Source organism: Fusarium poae, chromosome 1 (assembly GCF_019609905.1).
Source record: "Fusarium poae strain DAOMC 252244 chromosome 1, whole genome shotgun sequence".
Classification (NCBI taxonomy): domain Eukaryota; kingdom Fungi; phylum Ascomycota; class Sordariomycetes; order Hypocreales; family Nectriaceae; genus Fusarium; species Fusarium poae.
Genome location: NC_058399.1, coordinates 1886811 through 1904787, shown reverse-complemented (window position 1 = coordinate 1904787; position 17977 = coordinate 1886811). Strand labels below are relative to the sequence as shown.

Here is a 17977-nt window from a genome sequence, read left to right as displayed (position 1 = left end):
CATGAATAAATCGGAATATATACAGAAGATAACTAATTGAACCCATATCCGTCGCTAGATTCCTATCCTATCCCATCCCATGTAACTCCATGCTAATTTAAATCTCAAAGTTCATCATTATACAAACCAAAAGTCAATGGTTATATCCCATGTGAGATGGTTTAGCACATAAATTTGTAGTATCTCTTCCACCGCGGCCAACTTGCACGCTCTTCCTTCTCTTGAGCTACAAGGATAGGAACGTTGAAATCTCGGCGACCAGTGTCGACATCCATATCTCGGGTCCTTACAAACGTGGTGCGGAAATACAGCTTGTGAAACATGTAAAAGGCCAGAACGCAAGGCGCGCCAACCCATTTGTGGAAGAAGTTCTGGGCTACTTCAGAGCTCGTCAAGTTCTGCCAGCCGATAGGGAATGCCCCGACCCAGAACTGGGCGATAATGACAAGGATGTTGAGTGTGATGCCGATCCATGAACCCACGACGCCAACTTGAGACTGAAAGGGTAGTTCCGAGACAGAGCGGCCACGAGCGGCCCAGGCACGGCGGAAACGAATATGGCAGACGCAGATAGAACCCCAGGTAATGATAGTTGAGAGGCCTGATATAGACATGAGCCAGTCGAGCACAGCCCCTTGCTGGGGAAGGTCGGCAAGGAAGGCGATGAGGCCAAAAGCACTCGCAATAGCAATGGCGACAAGTGGACGACCTTTGCGATCTACGTATCCAAAGATCTTTGGAGCTTGTCGAAGATTTGCAAGTGCGGCGAGGGTACGTGAAGAACCAAATACAGCCGAGTTTCCAACAGAGAGAACGGCGCAAAGAATGACTGCGTTCATGACCGAAGGTAGAACCTGAATACCCGCTTCTTCAATGGCAATGACAAAAGGTGACGCAGCTGCATCTGCGTCACTAGTACCTGTGGTAAGTCGGGGGTCATTGTATGGAACAAGCAGCCCTACCAACGTAAGGGCAACGATATAGAAAAGAGTGATCCGCCAGAACACTTGTTTCAAAGCAGTCGGTAATGACTTTCGTGGATTAGCAGTTTCAGCGGCAGCGAGACCAATAAGCTCAGTGCCAGCGAAGGAGAATGCGGCTGTGACAAAGACGTTGCACATTCCTTTGAAACCGTTATTGAAAGCACCGGGCTCGTGCCAGAAACGGCCGCCGATATAACCGCTGTCTGGCGTCCCGCCACAGTTGAGAACAATACCAAGAAGGCTGAAATAAAGAATGTCAATTCGGACTCGGATGGAAATGAACGTGAGTGTTTGAAGGAGGACTTACATGAATCCAATGACGGCAATAACCTTTATTATAGAGAAGATAAACTCGGCTTCACCGTAGCCTTTTACTCCAAACATGTTAATGATGATGATAAGTATGAGAAACGCTGAGACGAAGATGGCGCGAGTAAGATTTTCGTCCCAGTATGAGAGAGTCAGAGATGCGGCAATGATCTCAAGTGGTAACACAATCAACCATTGCATTGCGTAGCTGTATTGAGTCAGTGCCTGTTTCCATTCTTACAAGTAGGATATTACCTACTTCCACCCCATTGCGAAACCCCATGAAGGGTCAATAAATCGAGTTGCCCAAGATGAAAAGGATCCCGCGATCGGGAAAATGACTGCCAGTTCGCCTAACGCCTGGCATGTACAAAAGAGCATGGCTCCCACAATAGTGAAAGCCAGTAGTATCGATGCTGGACCTCCATCCGCTAGAGCTCTTCCTGATGCGACAAATAGGCCAGTCCCTGCGTCAAAATGTCTTAGCTTTAATACTTAACCATGTCGCAGCCACCGTTAACAAACTCACCTATGGAACCTCCAATTGCAATCATCTGTAAATGGCGCCCCTTCAATTCTCTCGCCAGACCCGAATTGGCCGTCTCTAACATTGCGCTCTGGAGATCATAGTAATGCGCTCCATCGTGCACTCTGCCCGATCCCTCCTGCTGTCCAAGCGGGTCATTGGTGAACAAGCTCGACCGCTGATCGCGTCTGAAGCCATCAACGAATCGGCCCCAGTACGACGGTGGAAGAATGTCGGTGTATTCGGGCTCGCGCATGCTGAAGGAACTCCCCGGAGCAAGAGACTCCTCCTTCATCTTGCTAATGCTGCCTCGCTCGACATCGTGAGGAGCCATTCTTGGGGTTGTGCTTGTACTTGCGCGTTGCGCCCGGGCCGAGCTCACACTTGGTCGATCCCGAACAGCGGGATGACTGGAGCTGGCCCTTTGTTGAGAATTCTCGTTGCTGTGTGCGCCGGGATAGATTGGAGGTGAGTGTGAGGTGTATGTTGTGAGCAGGCGATTAGTCGGCAAAGGTCGCTGGTTCGTCGGGTTCGTCAGGGTTACAGTAGTTTAGTGGTTGCTATTCCAAAGCGCACGAGAGTGTGGTTGCATTTGGCGTCCAATATTAGTGTTGATATCTTGATCGTCTTTGCAAGTATGATGAGTCGGTCGGCATATCGCCACCAAGGTAACCGTAGTGATGGAGTATCGAAGTCGGGCGATGCAGATCAAGTGACGATGTTAATGGACAGAGTGTAAGTGAACAATGCACAAGGTAGAATGCTTAGTTTTGGAACCAAAAGTGGTGGTAATCGAGATTAACGATTCGCATGTAGATTAATTAAACAACGCAACGTGGAAGAGGAATAAAGCAGGGTAACGTCGATGTAAGTAGCGTGAGGAGGGCCTGAAAGTAGGAAGGTGAGGTGGGCTTATCATTCGGGGGAGTACCTAGCAGTAATACGGGCATTCGAATCGAGTCGGTGACAATGGATGGGTTCAAGCTTGGCGTTGAACAAGCCCAATCCCTCCGAAAGGGTCTTCGATATCAAATTCAATCTGAACCTGACCAGTAGCATGGCGATCTAGAATATCAAATTGGAACTTAAGAACGCCCATGAGGAGCGAAAATAGCTCAGGCGGACTTAAACGCCACTGAGATCGAGCTGTCAAACGCTCAAAGCGTTGAAGATGCTCGGAGCGTTGCTCTGTATTGGTGGGGAAAGTGACGCTATTCTTGTGGGGGCCATCCACTATAACGCCTTCTGGCTGGGGCCCCCGCACGCTGATGATACCGCCTGGACCAGATTGCTGGGTCCCGTCTTCCATAGATTCTGGAGTAAACAGTCCATCGCGACGATTTGGGAATGAGTACCTCCGCTGAGCTGTATATGTCCAGTTGAGACGTAAAACATTACGATAGAGCCTCTTTAGCAAAGAGAATCACTATGACCTAAACGATCCAATTGAATAAGCCTTCATAGCCTGGACACACACCCCTCACGCATTCACAGGCAGGCCAACAGACAACGGTATCAATAACCCCTGTTCCTCTAAGCCATCTCCAGCAGGTGCAGTTGGCCACTAACTTTAGTCAATCACACTCCGACTCAGCCCAGATGCACACAGATTCCCTGTCCTGCATGCTCTCAGTTCCGACAAGAAGCAAATCCCTCTGTGATTAGTTAGCCGCCCGTTATCACTCAATGTATCAGCCTAGAACCCTTCCCGACCGTGTTACAGGGTGGGTTTCTTATCCTCGTGTCATGATTACAATCACATGTCCTCAAGAGCCAAGCAGCCAAGATAAAAGAAACACGGGGAAGTCGAGTTGTTGTTATCAGACTCCTAGTATCTTGTTCAAAGGATGGCCACTCGTAAGCTATCGAACCATAATCATGTTGCGATTGTGTAACAACCGTGCTAGCCTTTACTCTCACACTTCGAGCTTGGACGAGAAAGGCAGCTGCAAAGCCACACCAAAACAGTCTCATCTCGTTTGACGTTCAAGAAAACAAACACTTTGATGCAGGAGAAATCAGACTGAAATGAAGAAAACGCTGGTTTTGTCTCTATTCTACTGTCTGTTCATGCCAAAGCATCCTGGCATAAAGAATGCTACATACATGCTGCAGCTAAAATGCACTTCGGCTCGCTGTATCATTTAAGCTTATTCATGGCCCATTCAATTGGCGCACATACAACCCATACAGATACAAGGCAGTGAAAACTGCCTTAAAGATCCACTAAGCTACCTTTTTGGTATCCTGCATGACTGCTTCCTTCTCATCACCATTAATTTTGACGATCTTGGCAACAATCTTACCACTGGTATCCCTTGGCTGTCTTTGCCATCCAGTGGTAAACAGCTGTCCCATATCAAACCGAGGCAGCGGGTGTCCTTCAGTGTTGATAACAACCTTATCCAGAGGTAGTAGATCCGAGGGCGAGAACAAGAGGTAGAAGTACTTGAGCGTTTCGGCCTGTTGGTCAACATGTTTAGCATTCCAACTCCAGATTTGATTGTCTTGATAATTCATCACTTACCAGCCAAAAGCTTTCCATGTTGTCGCGCACCTTGGGTGGCACGACATTGGCGTTGCGCAAGCTCGTAAAGCCTCCTCCGTTCCTCACAGCTGTGTGGTTCATAAAGGATTTGAACATTTCCCAACCCCATTCGCGATATCGGTTATCGTTGGTAATTCTCCACATGTAGAACAGACTTTCAACTGTCTCTGGTCGTTGGAGATTGTGGACATCGCCAGACTTGACAGTGAAGTCCTTACGCCATTCCGCCTCTGGGCTTGGATCGAAGTTGGCTGGCCCCTGGCGAGGGTTGCCATAAGCCGGTGGTTCACTGTCAATTTCGAAATAGGTGATTTCGGCTGCCAAACCCGTTGCCATGTATTTGTACATGCCCCAACATGTCTCTGTCAACTCGCGCGCCAGTTTCATGTCTTCCTCGTTCTTCTTTGACCACGTAGGGAGCTTGCGTGCCTCAGCCTCCGTGAGGCCCTCTGTGGCCGCTAACGCCATCGTTCCGGGCATGAAGCACACAAGATGATCCATCTTGGGGCTGAGGGAGTTGCTCAACCCATTAGGTCGCTCTCCGATAATGGTGAACTTTTCTTTTGATGTGTAGGTGATGAGGTGCTTACGGACACCCTCGAGAGCTTCGAACCACATATCTCGATAAATAGGTTCTTTTTTGTTCGTTTGAAGATACTGCTTAATGAGATATTCGTAGTATGAGTCGCCGCGGCTTCCGAGACGGATGTTCTCGTCCTTGAACTTTCCGGTGCTCGCATATATAAAGATGGGAACTAGGCCATCTTGGGCCCCTTGGTCATCAACAACTTTCATGACCTTCTCAGCTCGATCCCAAAAGTCCTTCTCTCCTGTGAGTTTTGCAAGGTACTTGAACTCAAGTTGCAGGGTTGTAGCTTCGGCGGTCGACGACGCCCCGTTATCGGCGTGCGATTCGATACCCTGGAACTTTTGAAGATTGACGCTTGCATAGGGGATGCCAGAGGGGGATTCGAAAGCACTCATGAGACGATCAGCCAGATCCTTGGCTTTCTCCAGATACAAGTCCTCCCCAATGGTCCCCTCGTCGTCCTCCGCCAGCGGTGCAAGACCTGGAAACTCGGTGGATAGGTAGTGTGCACTGAGAAGGCCACCCATCATGCGAATAGTAGTTTCAAAAGTGTTCACATCTTGATCTTGATCCCATGTCAAAGACTCTGAGATCCATTGGCGAGCGTCTTGAAGGCGGGATGTCAGGTTCATCAAGATCATGGTATCCAGTGAGTCAATGATGATCCAGCCGAGCCCGTTTGGTGCCATGTTCTCGCCCGTCTTGCTTATAGGGTGAAATTCGTCGAATCCTGCATTGAGTTTATCGGTTAGCCAATGTGAGTTGTCCATGGTATGGAGTCAAACATACCCCAAGCATGACGCCTGTAAGCATCCCAGCTCAGTTCGAATGCTTCTACCACACGGTCTCTCCTGTGATCCCAATCCACTTTCTTATCATGTTTGGACAAGCCTGCGAAGCTCCAGTCGGTCGTTACGGTTCTCTTTTTGGGTGTCTTGGAGGAGGATCCGAACCAGTATATCAACGCGAAGACGAGGGTAATGATACCCAGCACCTTCTTACGTTTCCACCATGGCCGTTCCTCGTCGTCGTACGGCGACGCGTAGGGTTTGTCTTTATACATTGGTAATCGATCTGATTTGTTGGATCTCTGTCCAGAACCCCAGACTCTGTCTTCGAGCTCTCGTTGACGACTATTGAAGTCCGGAGCGGTTCGGGGCATAGAGAAGGCCATAGCTACCTCGCCAGCCTCCACCCGCGATGGCGAATGAATGTTTTGAGATTGCGGGCGATTAAAAGTGTTTATGTTTCGGTGGAGGTTGAACGGATCTCGAATCATTGGTTTGGTGTTTTGTATTTCAAGGTGGGACTAGAGCGAAGGAGGTATGGGGGAGCTGCAGCTCCGAGAGGCAGGTACGTACGTGAATGACTCGGAAAAGGGTAGAAAGAAGGCACGATTCGCTGAAACAAAACGATTATTATGTACGGATTGCAAGTAACGCTTGGCAAGAACGAACCAAATTAAATCTCAAACAAATTACGAGTAGAGAACAGAAAACAGCATGAGGTGTCAGGAATAGGAGCTTGGGGTAGCTCTGTCTTCACGACACGAGACCAGGGTGTACAAGTGCCCGTTGATTGCGATACCGATACTCGGGAAAATGCACACACCGAGTAATTAATGTTACGTAGCGCCTTGGCCCGAGCACTCGGATCCAGTATTCCGTTTACATTTTGGGTTATAGGTAGATATCTGCTGTATGACAGTCAGAATACCATGTATTGATTGAGACATGTATTATTCGATGCTGTTTTTGTGTATGTAAGCGCAGCAGCAAAGACTAGGTAGTTAGACTAGACTCATGCACCCAGATAAGGAATTCATATGTCAATAGTATCGAGCCTATAAGTTCATGTAGACAACATCGTTGCTCAAAAGAGATTCTGTTTCTTCCGCGTCAAGCATTTCTTTATAGTTCTGAGGCACCACAGGAGTAAACTCTAACGAGTACCTGCATCTTGCATCGTTGCACTACCTCCAGTCAAACATTAATAGCAGCGGCAGCCCTGTAGACTTTTGAGTCAGTGGACATTTAAATGGACGCACTCAACGTGGGCCTGACGCACGTAAAATACTAACCGGAGTTGCACATGGAAGTGGTACCCAACTCAACCACTACTTCAAGCTCGACATTTACGACCTTGAAAAGCACATACGACTTGGCAAACAAAATGAGCATAGAGAATTTCCCCTCCCTCAACTCTGAAGAGTTCACAGAAGCATGCCATCATCTCGACAGGCAATATTGTCAGGCCTCACTAGGCCCCGAGCGAGCACAATGGAAACTCAGACTTTGCAACGCACTTTGCACCGATTTTTCCTATGGTGGAGGTTTCACGACATATATTCAAATAAGACGTCCTCTCGAATTTGACTTGGATCACAGAGATCTCTCACTAGACTTGGATGGGTTTTCCTTCTCAGACGAAAAGAGCCATCATGTATCAATAGTGGAGGATAAGGATATGATAGATGCTGAAGAAGCTGACGAGGTAACCTATCATTGATACAGTGTATTGTTTCTTTCAATTTCAAGTTTATCTTACGAAACCGCAGGCTGCTCTTATAAGACAGCGAGCTCGTCCAGAGATTGCCATGGTGGAATACGAAATTCATCTTCACCCTACATATCGTGTGCCTTGCCTGTGGTTCACTCTACGCAACCTACCCGCTGATGAGCCCGCGTTTGACGTTGACACCGTCTTTCGCCGTCTTGTACCTGATGAGTACAAGGCTGGTCTTCGGGCACTCGGCAACGTAGGTGGGATATCGGCCGATGTAAGTTTTGAGACGAGAGCTGTTCGCACAAGTCAATTCATGATTCGGGGTATCGTCAAAATTGTCTGGCCTAACTAACATCTTGCTCGCAGCATCACCCTATTACGGGCGTCCCATCCTTTTTTGTCCACCCATGCTTGCTAGGAGACGCCATCTCCAAATTCGAGTGCGACAGGACGAACTATCTCATGATATGGCTCGGGCTTGTTGGGGGCTGTGTGGGCCTGTGGGTGCCCAAAGAGATGGCAATGCAGTAAAAGGGTCCAGATTGCGTCTCTCAAAAGATATAGCCGACCTTCCATTGGTTCATCAATCATCATCACTATCCTCCTCCATTGCGACATCCGAGTCACTATCCTCTTCGTCGCGAGTTCGCTTCTGTCCCCGATCGCCTGGTGTGCCGGCATCTTCCATAACCTGGTCATTGTTCGCAGTAGGTTTCGGGGGAAGACTGGAGCCAGGTGCATGTGCTGTTCCGGGAGGGGGCGCGTTGAAGATGCTCTGTTGCAGCTCGGTCTGTTCGACATTGGTGGCGCCTGCGTTCATGGAAGGAATCTTGAATGTGCCGTCAAGCTTGGCCACAAAATTGGACTTTGACTTGGCATATTGTATTTTCTGAGACAGAGTTAGACCAAGAGCATTTATCGCAGTTGTGGGCCACTAACCAAGTCGCGCCCGAGGAACGATTGTCCCTCAAGAGACCTCATAGCTTGCGTAGCAGATTGCACGTCTCGGAACGTAACATGGGCCTGGCCACGCATCTTCATGGTCTTGAGTGCGACAACATCCAGCACGGCTCCATATGTCGAGAAGAGCAAGTACAAAGCGGTTCGAAGATCGTCTTTCTGGATTTTTGAAGAGGGAAGGTTTGTAACGTAGAGACTTCTGAAGTTAGTGTCGTGCAACAACAACATAATGGACAAGTACTGACGTCTGATTAGGTGGAATAGGCTGCACCTTGGCCGGCAAGGATGAGTTTGGTTGAAGCCCACGAGGTGCGGTGGCTGTAGCGGCCATTGCGGTAGTTTTGCTGAATAAGATAGTTCTGGGCTGATGTTGAATGCGTTGCGATCAAGTCCGGTCAATTAAATGTTCACCACCTGGTCCAATGCTCTGGTGATGCGAGTGGGCGCAGTTTGGTGAATGATATCGACGTTCAGCGGTGTTGATGTGGAATGGAGATTTTTCCGAACCTAGGTCGACTCTACCAGCCTCGCGCTACTAACATAACCGCTGCGGCCCACCAAAGCTCCATTGGCTGTTGTTCATCTGCTGGAGCTTCAGCGCTACCTCATACGTAACTCCCCACCCCCACCGCCAACTCAATCCAATACGTACATCAACGCCCGAACGTTGCGAGCCTGTTCTTACACTTTCATACTCTCAATCGACTTGACGCGATAGTAGAGAGCTCCTCCTATTGCAAATACCATCATCATGGGTGCCCCCGAAGTTCACCACCTCTTCCACAACCCCATCGCCGACCACTCCTTCTCGGCTGATCAGTCTGTTCTTGCTGTCGCTCGGGACACTTCTGTCGAGCTCTATGGCAAGGTTGGCAGCGCTTTCAAGCTGAAGGATTCGCTCAAGGGCCACGACAAGACAGTCACTGGTGTTGATATTGCCCCTAACAGCGGGCGTATTGTTACATGCTCTCAGGGTTAGTCTACATACAACTATCACTTATATCAAATCTTGACTTATTGGCTAATCTTATACTATTAGACCGTAATGCTATTGTTTGGGAACCTTCCCCTGAAGGTTACAAGCCAACTCTCGTCCTTCTTCGAATCAGCCGAGCCGCCACTTTCGTGCGCTGGTCTCCCTCCGAGAACAAGTTTGCCGTCGGATCCGGTGACAGGGTCATTGCTGTCTGCTACTTCGAGGAGGAGAATGACTGGTGGGTTTCCAAGCATCTGAAGAAGCCTATCCGCAGCACCATCACCAGTGTTGCCTGGCACCCCAACTCAGTCCTTCTGGCTGCTGGATCTACCGATGCTCATGCACGAGTCTTCTCCGCCTTCATCAAGGGTATGGACGCTCGTCCTCCCCCTGGAGTTTGGGGCGAGCGTCTCCCATTCAACACTGTTTGCGGAGAGTATCTGAACAACTCTGCTGGATGGGTGCACTCGGTTTCTTTCTCTCCCAGCGGAGATAGTCTTGCCTTTGCAGCTCATGACAGCAGCATCACTGTTGTTTACCCCTCTGGCCCCGAGCAACCCCCCCGTGCTGTTGTCACCGTCTCTACCTCACAGCTTCCTTTCAAGAGCCTGATCTGGACCAGTGAAGATGAGATCATCGCTGCTGGTTACGATTGCGAGGCATTCCGCTTCAAGGGTGGCGAGGGCGGCTGGCAGTTGGCTGGTCCTATCGAGCAAAAGGGCCGCCCCGGTCTGGGCGAGCACCGTGAGGAGTCTGCTCTGAACATGTTCAGGCAGATGGATCTCAAGGGTAAGGCCAAGGATGACACTCAACTTCAAACCACCCACCAAAACACCATCAGCACCGTTAGGCCTTTTGAGTCTTCTGGTGACCGAGTCATCAAGTTCAGCAGTAAGTCACAAAGCCATTCATGTCACAATTTGGAAACTGACAAAAATTACAGCAAGCGGTGTCGATGGCAGGATTGTTCTGTGGAGTGCTTAATTAGACCTTGGGATCCAACATGCTTGCAGAATAGAACTGGACCATGTATCATGAGACTAGATATGATTGCATTCATGAAAGAAATCACACCCGCCAATTCCGACCGTGTCTACGTGTTTGTTGGATTATATTCACCCACTTTCTTCCACAGTTACTTGATACTTAGGCCATGTTTACTTCGAGATCCCTGGTATATGTTACAATAGAATGTCACAAAGGCGTGAAACCAAAGGGTGCCAAAAAGGGCGAGCGAAAGTAGGTTAACAGACTCTATAGGTTGATTATGATAGTTTGTTTTATTGGGTTCTATATGGTTACCCTTCTTTTCTTCTATTCATTCCGGGAATTTAAGGAAGAGCGATGACCTCAACCTCAACATCGACGTTCTTGGGGAGAGTCTTGACAGCAACACAGCTACGGGCTGGCTTGTGAGAGAACCATTTTTCGTACTCTGTGTTGATCTCCTACAATGGGTAAGTGATTGTAAGAGTAGAGACATTTTGACAGGACTTACAGCAAAGTATGACATGTCAGAAATGAAGACAGTGGTCTTGACGACCTTGGAAAGGGATGAACCGGCCTCCTCGACGACAGCCTGGACGTTCTTGCAAGCCTGACGGGTCTGCTCAGTGATACCCTGAACAAGCTCGCCCTCAGGAGTGAGAGGGATCTGACCAGAGCAGTAGATCATGTGGGGGGTCTTGATGGCTTGAGACTGTTTTGAAATTTGATGAGTGTTTGTTTCTTGTCAATGAGGGGTAGCTTCAACATACGTAGGGGCCAAGCGCTTGGATATCGTTAGTATAAGCGTTATAGAAATCAAGAATATAAGCAACTTACCCGCGGGGGCGTTCTTGGTGAAGATAATCTGTTGATCGGAAGACATTGTCGATTGGTGTCTGCTTGAACGTGTGAACTTTGCTGCTGTTATGACAATGGCCTGCTGACGAGGAGCTACCCGGAGGGACGAAGTGATAAAGCGGGGAGCTCTATGAGCAATGAGAGAAAAAGACATTGTAGAACACGAACAGATGTTGATAGCTTCTAACGTACCTGTAGTTTAGTTATGGGTGAGTATGTAAAGTTGTCTGAAGTTGGGTCGGGGGTTAGCTAAGTGCAAGCAAGAGTTGAGGTAAGGTTTGGTGTTTTTAACGAGAGCTTCCGGAGGTTCGGTGACTGTTCGGAGGGGTCACCGAAGCTTATTAATAAGACACATAACACACTTTGAGAGAGTCAATTGATATCGATCATTGGTTGTTTTTATCAAGCTACCATCCTCTGTACAGTACTGAATCAGTTAATTGCTGTTACTGAGCTCCGTTGATCGGCTCACTGAAGGTTACTTTCGGCCTGTAGATCTGACGACAGGTACGGTAATGCCCCGCATTGCGCCCTCCGGACACGGCCCTCAAGATATCGGAAAACTGGCCGCGGGAAACATAAGAGACGAAATTAGTAGGTCAGTTCAAAGTATTTGGAATAGACATGTTGATCTATTTATTTTGATACTCTAAAACTCAAGCCAACGCTTGTGTCACCCACTGGATGGTACTCAACAATTGATATAAGGGTCCAAAGGATCCAAAGGATCCAAAACACGTAGTAGAATCTTCTATCCCCATGATGTAGACGTCGTCTCGGATGAGACCAATTACTAGTATAAGAACCTCAGATAATCATCTTTGTTGTTGCGTCATAGTATGGCATCGTGATAAACTTGACTCAAGACTGTGAAGGAGGCCATATTTTTGATTGCCCTTAACTGTTTGTATAAATGCCCTAAAGGTGTTTGGCTTTTTGTGTATGTATATGATTGACATGACAAACAATGCAAAAGCCATGGCTTTGTTTCACGGCAGTTGGTGGCTTTTACCTTGAGGACAGGATCTAGTTAATACACTGGAGCCTTTGTTAAAACATTCAATCAATCAGTATCTATAGGCGAAATATACTTGAATACGGTTGTTTGGTACATTGATGTGCACGGGTTGTCTCTATTGAAGTCTTATTGACCCCCAGATTGAGGATAACACCATCTTCTCTGATCTGTGTGTCGAGGCTGGATAGTGCTCCAAAGCGAAACAATCTAGGTATGGCTCAGTGAAGCATGTATAATCTGCAGGAGGCTCTCTCGCGGTCCGTTCCATGGCATCGATGTTATCTGTATCAAAGGATAGAACATTTGTACTTGTTCTCTTGTTCAATTGCCGGGCTCTATATCAGTCCCGATCAGCCCTGTACAGTATCTTCTCTTCAAGGCTCATGGAAGCTGAAAGTAAATAAGTTCCAGCTAACAGTGGGGTCAATCAAGCTCAAACGCCGCGTAATTAGGCCCATAGCTTCTATTGAATCCCCTAAAAAGACATGGAAGTAACAGCTGTCAAGTGGCTGAGAGCTACTAAATGAGTGGGGTATGAATCAAATCGATTTGCTCCGTACCCCTGCGTCCATCCCCAAAGGACAGACAGGGGGTAAAGCTAAGGTAAGAAAAAAAGAAGAGGCAAGCTGGCCAGGTTGTCCTCGACAGTAATTAGTGAGACTAGTAGCTCGTTCCCGTCTCGTCCCATCGTTGGATTGGATCTTGTCCTCAATAACTTCTTCCAAAGGGAGGCTTCTCTTTTTTATTTCTATTTTATCAAACCGCCCCTTTTTCTTTCCGTCTTTCTTCTTTTTTGTCAATCTTAAAGAGGTGCGCAATTCTTATTTGTGCAGTTACCTCTCCCTATCCTTCTCTCGCTCCTTTGTTTCCCTATTCCATTTGCTCTTTCTTTCTCTTGGTGTAACTCAGGGCACCTCTATCAAACCCCTGAGGTAAGTTTGAGACCCGTCATTCCTCTGGGCCGTTTGCGAGACGTGTTTGCTCCATTGCGTGCAGTGTAGCATTGTACAATACTTGATGCAAGCCATGGACTTCTCTCTTGCTCCAACTCTAGATCCGAAGCGTTCCTTAACTAACAGCCACGTCATATAGCTAACCGAGTACCATCATGGCTCGAAGCTCCTCGCCCACGCAGGGCAGCCTGCGACAGAGAGGCGCGCCATCAAAGAAGCCCTCTGAAGAGTCTTTCAATCCCAACCCTGAGCTTGACAAGCTTGCTAAGGCTGGTGCTCAACGGGCCGCTGCCCAGAGCGAGACCGAGTACAAGATTGGTCTTGCCATCATCACTGTCTTGTCCTTCGTGACTCGATTCTGGGGTATTAGCCACCCCAACGAGGTTGTCTTCGACGAGGTGCACTTTGGAAAGGTAAGCTTTCGATAGGATATCTCAATCGTTAAGCACAATGGCTGACTTGGACTCTGCAGTTCGCTTCCTACTACCTCGAGCGAACCTACTTCTTCGATGTCCACCCTCCTTTCGGCAAGCTTCTTTTCGCCTTTGTCGGCTGGCTGGTCGGTTACGATGGCCACTTCCACTTCGACAACATTGGCGACTCCTACATTGCGAACAAGGTCCCCTACGTGGCTTTCCGAGCTCTGCCTGCTACCCTCGGTGCTCTGACCGTCGCTGTTACATACCTCATCATGTGGGAGTCTGGCTACAGTCTTCCCGCCTGTGTCCTCGCCGCTGGTCTTCTCCTTCTTGACAACGCCCATATTGGACAGACCCGACTTATCCTCTTGGATGCTACCCTCGTTCTTGCCATGGCTTGCAGTCTTCTCTTCTACATCAAGTGGTACAAGCTTCGACATGAGCCCTTCTCCCGCAAGTGGTGGAAATGGCTTATCCTGACCGGTTTCGCTCTTTCTTGCGATATCTCAGTCAAGTACGTCGGTGTCTTTGCTTTCGTTACCATCGGCTGTGCCGTCGTTATCGATCTCTGGGATCTTCTCAATATCAACCGACCCGGCGGTGCTATCAGTATGCAAGAGTTCGGTAAGCACTTTGCTGCCCGTGCCTTTGGTCTGATCATCATGCCTTTCTTGTTCTACCTCTTCTGGTTCCAGGTTCACTTCGCTGTTCTCTACCGATCTGGTCCTGGTGATGACTTCATGACACCTGAATTCCAGGAGACCCTCAGCGACAACGTCATGCTGGCCAATGCGATCGACATTCAGTACTACGACAGCATCACTATCCGACACAAGGAGACCAAGACCTACCTCCACAGTCACGAGGACCGTTACCCTCTCCGATACGACGACGGCCGCGTTTCTAGCCAGGGCCAGCAGATCACTGGTTACCCTTACAATGATACCAACAACTACTGGGAGATCTGGCCTGCTGACAACAGCAAGACACCTGGCCGCATTGTCAAGAACCACGACCTGGTCCGTCTTCGTCATGTTGGTACTGACAAGATCCTACTCTCTCACGATGTTGCCTCCCCTTACTACCCCACCAACCAGGAGTTCACGGCTGTCACACCTGAAGAAGCTCTTGGCAAGCGCGAGAAGGAAACCCTTTTCGAGGTTCGCCTCGAGCATGGCAAGAAGAACCAAAACTTCAAGTCTGTTGCTGGTCACTTCAAGCTCATCCACAACCCAAGCAAGGTCGCCATGTGGACTCATACCAAGCCTCTACCCGAGTGGGGTTACAAGCAACAGGAGATCAACGGTAACAAGCAGATTGCGCCCAGCTCCAACGTCTGGATCGCCGAGGACATTGCTTCCCTTCCTGCCGATCACCCTCGTCGCCAGAAGCCTGAGCGCAAGGTCAAGTCTCTTCCCTTCCTCCAGAAATGGTTCGAGCTTCAGCGCGCTATGTTCTACCACAACAGCAAGCTCACCAGCAGCCACCCCTATGCCAGCCATCCTTACCAGTGGCCTTTCCTGCTCCGCGGTGTCAGCTTCTGGACCCAGAGTGAGACCCGCCAGCAGATCTACTTCCTTGGTAACCCCGTCGGTTGGTGGTTGGCCAGCAGTCTTCTCGCCGTGTACGCCGGTATCCTTCTTGCTGATCAGGTCTCTCTCCGCCGTGGAGTTGATGCTCTAGACCGCCGTAAGTGAAGTTGCAATCCTAATTCATGAATTTAATACTGACAGACTCAAAAGGTACCCGCTCTCGCCTGTATAACTCTACCGGCTTCTTCTTCCTGGCCTGGGCTACCCACTACTTTCCCTTTTTCCTTATGGGACGACAGCTTTTCTTGCATCACTACCTTCCAGCTCACCTTGCTTCTTGTCTTGTCGCTGGTGCTCTCCTCGAGTTCATCTTTAACTCGGAGCCTGCTGAGGAGATCACCATCAAGGACAAGAAGGGTCCTGTCGGCCCCAAGCACCACGTCACCGCTCGCGAGCGATTCTCTGGCCAGAGCATGCTTAGCGCTTGGGCCGCTTGTGGTGTTGTCTTGGCTCTGATCGTTGCTGGTTGGTACTTCTTCCTGCCCCTCACCTATGGTTACCCTGGTCTATCTGTTGAGGCTATTCTCCGAAGGAAGTGGCTCGGATACGACCTGCACTTTGCCAAATAGATGGCGGCGTATGTGGTTTATTGGATTAAGATCCAACAGGCTCAAGGGGGTGCGCATGGGTTACATAGTGAATTCTCCTGGGCCTCGACCATGGCTCACAGAGTCATCATGACATTGATCAAAGCAAGAAATGCTGGGGTTCGATGGAGAAATGAACCATTAGTACTTGACGGAGCTAATCTCTCAATTTCCTCTTGACGAAATGTAAACTTTTGAAGGTGTAAAGAAGCTAGCCTGATATTTCTTTAAGTACTTGAACGAATTGATCATGGAAGAATTGAAACGTCCATTGCAATGAGTGAATTGGTTTGACCCGATTTGGCAGGGAAGCTTTAGCCCATGTAAACTGACAGACTAAAATATGTACCCCGGATCATCGTCAGTGAGTCATGGTCTGGCAAGGTCCAATAGCTCGATGATGTACGTGGATTTTTACATGTAGACATTTATATAAAACGCCAAAGTCATGTTAAGAGAGCCCCCCTCCGATGGGAATGGCATCCCTGCCATAACGCTGTTGTAGGGCGAGCTATCAGCCAAGGAAAGGCTGAACCCCAATGGGTACTATAGTACTGAAACTTACTGTACTCCAATAGTTGACATGATCTACCTACTACCTAGGTACCTAAGCAAGGGATGCATGCTTCGTTCTCTTTAAACATCAGTCAGATTCAATCATGATTTTTCTTCTTAGATGATATTCCGCAATTCCTCTTGCTAAACTCGTCGCACGGTATATCTATACCTGTCCCAACGCCAACCAGGCCATTACAATGCTGCTTCGCTGTCATCATCATCATCGTGAATAAGGAATCATGGTCTCCCGTACGAACCGTCTCTACTTCCGTCGCCTCCTCCGCTCGCGCTTCCCAAAGATCGTTTTGGTCATCTTGATTCTCGTAAATATCCTCGACGTTCTTCGCATCCACAAAAATCTCCTCGATGCCGACCGCACGCCTGCTCCGAAGCTCTCGCAGCCCCCGGAGCGAATCTACATCGCCAGCATGCACTTCAACAACGAGCGCGTGATACGAGAAAACTGGGCTCCGGCAGTGATAGAGCTTTCCAAGACTCTAGGGAAAGAAAATGTATTTGTTAGCGTGTACGAGAGCGGGAGTTGGGACAACACAAAGCACGAGCTGAACAAGATGGCGCTGGAGCTACAGAATATGGGGGTGCCACATCGCGTGGACATGTCAGATACGACGCATAAAGACGAGATTGAGAATCCGGATAAAGGCGAGGGCTGGATTGATACGCCGAGAGGGAAGCGCGAGTTGAGAAGGATACCGTTTCTGGCCAAGTTGAGAAACAGGACCTTGAAGGACCTGATTGCTTTGCAGAAGAAGGGCGAGCATTTCGACAAGGTTCTCTTTCTCAACGATGTTGTTTTCACGGTATGTCGATTCTTGTCATGGGTGCACAACTTCTCACACGATTGCAGATCGACGATATTCTCAAGCTATTGGGTACAAATGGCGGCGATTACGCTGCGGCTTGTTCGTTGGACTTCTCAAGACCGCCAGAGTACTATGATACATTTGCGCTGAGAGATACCTCTGGCTATGCGCATGCAATGCACACATGGCCGTACTTCAAATCGAGCGTTTCCAGGAATGCGCTCGTTAACCATCTAGATGCTGTACCAGTCTCGAGTTGCTGGAACGGAATTGGTCCGTTTAACACCCCTGGGTCTAAATTACAGTCACTGATACTTTTTTAGTTGCCATGCCTACTGAGCCTTTCACTTCATCCTCGAAACTCCGATTCCGCGGCATTCCAGATTCTTTAGCAAAACATCATCTCGAAGGCTGCGAGTGTTGTCTGATTCACGCAGATAACCCTCTCACCAAAACAAGAGGTGTATATATCAACCCTCGTGTTCGTGTAGGTTACAACTCGGCTGCTTACAAGGCCGTACATCCCGAGCAAGGCGCCTGGGTGTCTACATGGCAGATCTTCTCTGGCCTTTGGATCAACCGTGTCATGCGATGGGTTTCGGCACCCTTTGACTCCTGGGTGGTGAGAAAGCGCGTTTCGGCATGGGAAAAGGAGGGCATGGGGAGGAGAGAGCCTGGTGAGTTTTGTCTGATTAACGAGATGCAGGTTCTTGTTGAGCGAGGTTGGGCACATGTTTAGATATGGCTTAAAAGATCACATTACAAGAAAAAAGAGGGAAAGTCTC

The 17977-nt window shown here is 48.8% G+C and overlaps 9 protein-coding genes across 9 annotated transcripts; 4 read left to right on the top strand and 5 right to left on the bottom strand.

Moving 5' to 3' along the window:
* Positions 1 to 161: 161 nt before the first annotated feature.
* Positions 162 to 2152, bottom strand: FPOAC1_000639 (uncharacterized protein; the record flags this gene model as incomplete). The annotated part of the gene is made up of 4 exons (XM_044845251.1): positions 162 to 1224; positions 1291 to 1500; positions 1552 to 1759; positions 1822 to 2152. The coding sequence occupies 4 exons, from the start codon at positions 2150 to 2152 to the stop codon at positions 162 to 164; spliced, it is 1812 nt and encodes a 603-aa protein (XP_044711167.1).
* A 645-nt stretch (positions 2153 to 2797) lies between these two features.
* On the bottom strand, positions 2798 to 3127 carry FPOAC1_000638 (uncharacterized protein; the record flags this gene model as incomplete). The annotated part of the gene is made up of 1 exon (XM_044845250.1): positions 2798 to 3127. The coding sequence occupies one exon, from the start codon at positions 3125 to 3127 to the stop codon at positions 2798 to 2800; it is 330 nt and encodes a 109-aa protein (XP_044711166.1).
* Positions 3128 to 4044: 917 nt separating this feature from the next.
* Positions 4045 to 6129, bottom strand: FPOAC1_000637 (uncharacterized protein; the record flags this gene model as incomplete). The annotated part of the gene is made up of 3 exons (XM_044845249.1): positions 4045 to 4281; positions 4346 to 5685; positions 5745 to 6129. 3 exons carry the CDS (start codon positions 6127 to 6129, stop codon positions 4045 to 4047), a joined length of 1962 nt encoding a protein of 653 aa, XP_044711165.1.
* A 998-nt stretch (positions 6130 to 7127) lies between these two features.
* ATG10 (E2-like conjugating enzyme atg10) lies at positions 7128 to 7991 on the top strand (the record flags this gene model as incomplete). Its single annotated transcript, XM_044845248.1, has 3 exons — positions 7128 to 7448; positions 7513 to 7734; positions 7827 to 7991. 3 exons carry the CDS (start codon positions 7128 to 7130, stop codon positions 7989 to 7991), a joined length of 708 nt encoding a protein of 235 aa, XP_044711164.1.
* A 52-nt stretch (positions 7992 to 8043) lies between these two features.
* On the bottom strand, positions 8044 to 8751 carry FPOAC1_000635 (uncharacterized protein; the record flags this gene model as incomplete). Its single annotated transcript, XM_044845247.1, has 3 exons — positions 8044 to 8349; positions 8400 to 8616; positions 8666 to 8751. The coding sequence occupies 3 exons, from the start codon at positions 8749 to 8751 to the stop codon at positions 8044 to 8046; spliced, it is 609 nt and encodes a 202-aa protein (XP_044711163.1).
* A 420-nt stretch (positions 8752 to 9171) lies between these two features.
* On the top strand, positions 9172 to 10380 carry FPOAC1_000634 (uncharacterized protein; the record flags this gene model as incomplete). Its single annotated transcript, XM_044845246.1, has 3 exons — positions 9172 to 9394; positions 9460 to 10287; positions 10340 to 10380. The coding sequence occupies 3 exons, from the start codon at positions 9172 to 9174 to the stop codon at positions 10378 to 10380; spliced, it is 1092 nt and encodes a 363-aa protein (XP_044711162.1).
* A 347-nt stretch (positions 10381 to 10727) lies between these two features.
* Positions 10728 to 11266, bottom strand: FPOAC1_000633 (uncharacterized protein; the record flags this gene model as incomplete). Its single annotated transcript, XM_044845245.1, has 4 exons — positions 10728 to 10844; positions 10895 to 11095; positions 11154 to 11167; positions 11221 to 11266. 4 exons carry the CDS (start codon positions 11264 to 11266, stop codon positions 10728 to 10730), a joined length of 378 nt encoding a protein of 125 aa, XP_044711161.1.
* Positions 11267 to 13367: 2101 nt separating this feature from the next.
* On the top strand, positions 13368 to 15792 carry FPOAC1_000632 (uncharacterized protein; the record flags this gene model as incomplete). Its single annotated transcript, XM_044845244.1, has 3 exons — positions 13368 to 13625; positions 13685 to 15320; positions 15374 to 15792. The coding sequence occupies 3 exons, from the start codon at positions 13368 to 13370 to the stop codon at positions 15790 to 15792; spliced, it is 2313 nt and encodes a 770-aa protein (XP_044711160.1).
* An 815-nt stretch (positions 15793 to 16607) lies between these two features.
* On the top strand, positions 16608 to 17931 carry FPOAC1_000631 (uncharacterized protein; the record flags this gene model as incomplete). Its single annotated transcript, XM_044845243.1, has 3 exons — positions 16608 to 17189; positions 17237 to 17465; positions 17516 to 17931. 3 exons carry the CDS (start codon positions 16608 to 16610, stop codon positions 17929 to 17931), a joined length of 1227 nt encoding a protein of 408 aa, XP_044711159.1.
* Between the last annotated feature and the right edge of the window lie 46 nt (positions 17932 to 17977).